Source organism: Arachis ipaensis, chromosome B09 (genome assembly GCF_000816755.2).
Source record: "Arachis ipaensis cultivar K30076 chromosome B09, Araip1.1, whole genome shotgun sequence".
Lineage (NCBI taxonomy): Eukaryota > Viridiplantae > Streptophyta > Magnoliopsida > Fabales > Fabaceae > Arachis > Arachis ipaensis.
In genome coordinates, this window is record NC_029793.2 from 79094348 (window position 1) to 79098005 (window position 3658).

The window sequence follows — 3658 nt, forward strand, 5'->3', positions numbered from 1 at the left end:
CTAGCAAGCCGGTCGGGTCGGCTCCCTCGGGCAACACCCGAAGTCCCGACCCGAGGCCCGGGATGACCAGATCCTCCCATGTGGACAGGGACAACTCACAAGCATCCTGACCAGTGGGCTAGGTCACCTTTGGGCCCGCCCATCACCGTATATAAGGGAAGAGGTCAGCACTCCCCCCGAGGTACACATCACCTTACCTAATTTGGCTATCCTTTCGTACGGACACTGACTTGAGCGTCGGAGTGTCCTTGCAGGTGGCCACCCCCTCACATCCGCTCAACCGCCGATTCCACCAGTCTCCCGACTGAACCCGAAGATCCGTTCCAGGTTGCTCCAGGATCCCCCCCTCTATCCTTACACCTCGATCCGATCCGACGAGCACCCGACCTCTTCAGGTAACGAACATTGGCGCCGTCTGTGGGAACCCCAGAGCAGACATGGAGCGACCCCCCACTTCGGAGGAACTCCGCGAGGGAGGCGGGGCCCACCTAAGCAGGGCAAGTTCGACAGCCCGTGCCAGCGAACAGCCACGATCCTCCGTTCAGCTGAACCGACAAATGTACACCAAGACCCCCGAAAGACGTCCATTCGGAGGGATGGGGGGCCGACAGCACCAAGATCATGTAAGAACTCAGGCATAGAGTACAAAACCTTGAGCGAGAGCTAGCAACGAGGGGCCGACCCCATGGGACGTCAGCCACTCCCGCGGCAACATCAGCCGATCTTGCACCCGCACTCGCTCCCCCTCCCGAGGACACGATAGCCGAGAAAGGAGCTTAACAAGGAGCGACGAGGCGCATACACATGCGACCTCCCGACCTACCCAAAGTAGGTCCGAAAGCCACTGGGAATCCCCGAGAGGGAAAGCCAAGAAACAGCAGGATCCCATTATCATGGGAGCCACTCCTTTCCACCCCTCGATCCTCAAGGTCTGGCTCCCGAAAAACTTTGACAAGGCGACGGACATGAGGTACGACGGGACTAAGGATCCCCAGGAGCATATCACAGCCTTTGAAGCAAGGATGAACTTGGAGGGAGTAGGCGAGGCGGTCAGATACCGAGCATTCCCTGTGACGCTAGCCGGCCCAGCGATTCGATGGTTCAACGCCCTCCCACAAGGATCCATCACAGCCTTCGCGGACATCGCCCAAAGCTTCCTGGCTCGGTTCACAACACGCATAGCCAAGGAAAAACACCCAATCAACTTATTAGGGGTTACCCAAAAGCCCGGGGAGCCGACCAGGAAGTTCCTAGACAAATTCAACGATGAGTGCTTGGAGATCGACGGCCTTACGGACTCAGTCGCTAGTCTCTGCCTAACGAACGGCCTACTAAACGAGGACTTTAGGAAGCACCTCACTACTAAGCTATCTGGTCCATGCAAGAAATCCAAAGCGTGGCCAAGGAATACATCAATGATGAGGAAGTGAGTCAGGTTGTAGTAGCCAACAAGCGGCAGCTCCCAAACCACTTAGCTCGGTAGGCCCCCCAGTTTGACAGATACAAGGAAGCTCCCAGAGACGGCACCCTAGCCAAGCAACCCAAGCAACCCCCACGTGTAGGAAGGTTCATAAATTACACGCCAATTACGGCGCCCATAGTAGAGGTTTACCAACAAATCACAGACAAGGAAATCATATCCAGGCCTAGACCATTGAAAGAAAGAACGGGAGACAACAAAAGCCTTTACTGTGATTATCACAAGGGGTTTGGTCACAAAACCCAAGACTACTTCAATCTCAAAGATGCATTGGAGCATGCCATCAGAGAAGGAAAGCTGAGTAAATTCTCCCGGCTCATAAGAGAACTGAGGAGACAAGAACAAGAACACTCCGAGAAAGATCGTAGCCGAACTGTCAAGCCAAGGCAAGAACCCATGGGGGATGCCAATAACCCCCAACCTTCATGGTCAACATCGTGGTCGGGCGTGACAGCCCTCCTAAATCCAAATCGGCAGCAAAGAAGGATACCCGGGTACTCTCTATTTCAACAGAAGGTCCCGTCGCCAGCAAAAAATCTCCCACGATATCCTTTGGCCCAGAAAACAAATGGTTTCACGATCTCCCCAAGAACCCTGCCATGGTGGTTATAGCAATGGTCGGAGCAGATTAGTCAGACGAATCCTCGTTGACATGGGAGCTGATTCTAATATACTATTTAGAAACGTGTTCGACGCCATGGGGCTCAAGGAATCTGACCTCAAGAACCACCAGCACTGAGTCATGGGACTAGGCGATAACTATATTAAACCTGATGGGACGATCTCTCTCCCAATCTGCCTGGGAATCGGTGACGCCAGGAAATCGGTTATGGCAGACTTTGTAGTCCTCAGAGATTTCACAGCCTACAATATCATTCTAGGGAGAAAGACCCTCAATGAATTCTCAGCTATAATATGCACTACGCTCCTGACAATGAAGTTCATAACGGACAAGGGAACAGTTGGCTCCATAAGGGGAGACCTAGAAACGGCAGTCGCTTGTGACAGCGCCAGTCTCTCCTTGAGGAAAGAATCTAAGAGGACAGCCGGGGTGTTCTTGGCAGACCTGGATGTCATGATGGAAGACAAGCTGAGACCAGAACCAGAGGGGGACATGGAAAAGTTTCATATAGGGAGGTCGGCAGATTAGTTCATCTTTGTAAATAGGAATCTGCCCCACGAATTCAAAGGCCCCCTTATGGAGGTCGTAAGGGCAAACGGCGACCTCTTCGCATGGACACCATCAGACATGCCAAGGCTAGATCCCGAGGTCATGTCCCACCGACTAGCCGTACAACCTGACGCCAAACCAGTAGCCCAGCGGCGAAGAAATATGTCTCAGGAAAAGGCCGACAAAGTCACCAAACAAACAGCCGGGTTGCTAGAAGCAGGGTTCATCAAAGAAATCGAGTACTCAACATGGCTGTCCAACGTCGTCCTAGTTAAAAAAGCCAGTGGAAGGTGGAGGATGTGCGTTGATTACTCTGACCTGAACAAAGCATGCCCAAAAGATTCTTTCTCCCTCTCCAACATCGACACCTTGGTAGACTTCGCGGCAGGATATCATTTTCTCAGCTTCATGGATACGTACTCTGGCAATAACCAGATCCCAATGCACCGATCTGACGAGAAAAAAACGGCATTCATAACGTCAGGAGGTACTTATTGCTACAAAGTAATTCCCTTTGGGCTAAAAAATGCGGGGGCCACCTATCAAAGATTAATGAGCAAAGTCTTCCACGACTTCATCGGCAAGACAGTAGAAGTGTACGTCGACGACATCCTGGTGAAAACAGCGGAGCCGAACAGACTAATAAACGACCTCCAAGCTGTCTTCAAAGCATTAAGAAAATTTAAGATGAGGCTCAACCCACTCAAATGCACATTCGCTATGGAAGCAGGGAAATTCTTAGGGTTCATGATAACGCAAAGAGGGGTAGGGGCCAACCCGGACAAATGCGAAGCCGTTCTCAAAATGACAAGCCCTGGGTGCATCAAAGACGTGGAATGACTCACTGGGAAACTCACGGCTCTGTCCCAGTTCCTCAGTGCCTCGGCAGAAAGGGCCATCCCATTCTTCAACCTAATGAAGAAAGGGATCGCCTTTGAGTGGACCTCAGCGTGCGAAGAAGCGTTCAGCCACTTCAAAAAGATACTCTCAGAACCTCCCGTACTCAG

General features: G+C 52.1%; 1 protein-coding gene across 1 annotated transcript; it reads left to right on the forward strand.

Annotated features, from left to right (window-relative positions):
* LOC107615616 lies at positions 894-2219 on the forward strand. Its single transcript, XM_016317666.1, has 3 exons — positions 894-1426; positions 1645-1974; positions 2093-2219. The coding sequence occupies exons 1-3, from the start codon at positions 894-896 to the stop codon at positions 2217-2219; spliced, it is 990 nt and encodes a 329-aa protein (XP_016173152.1).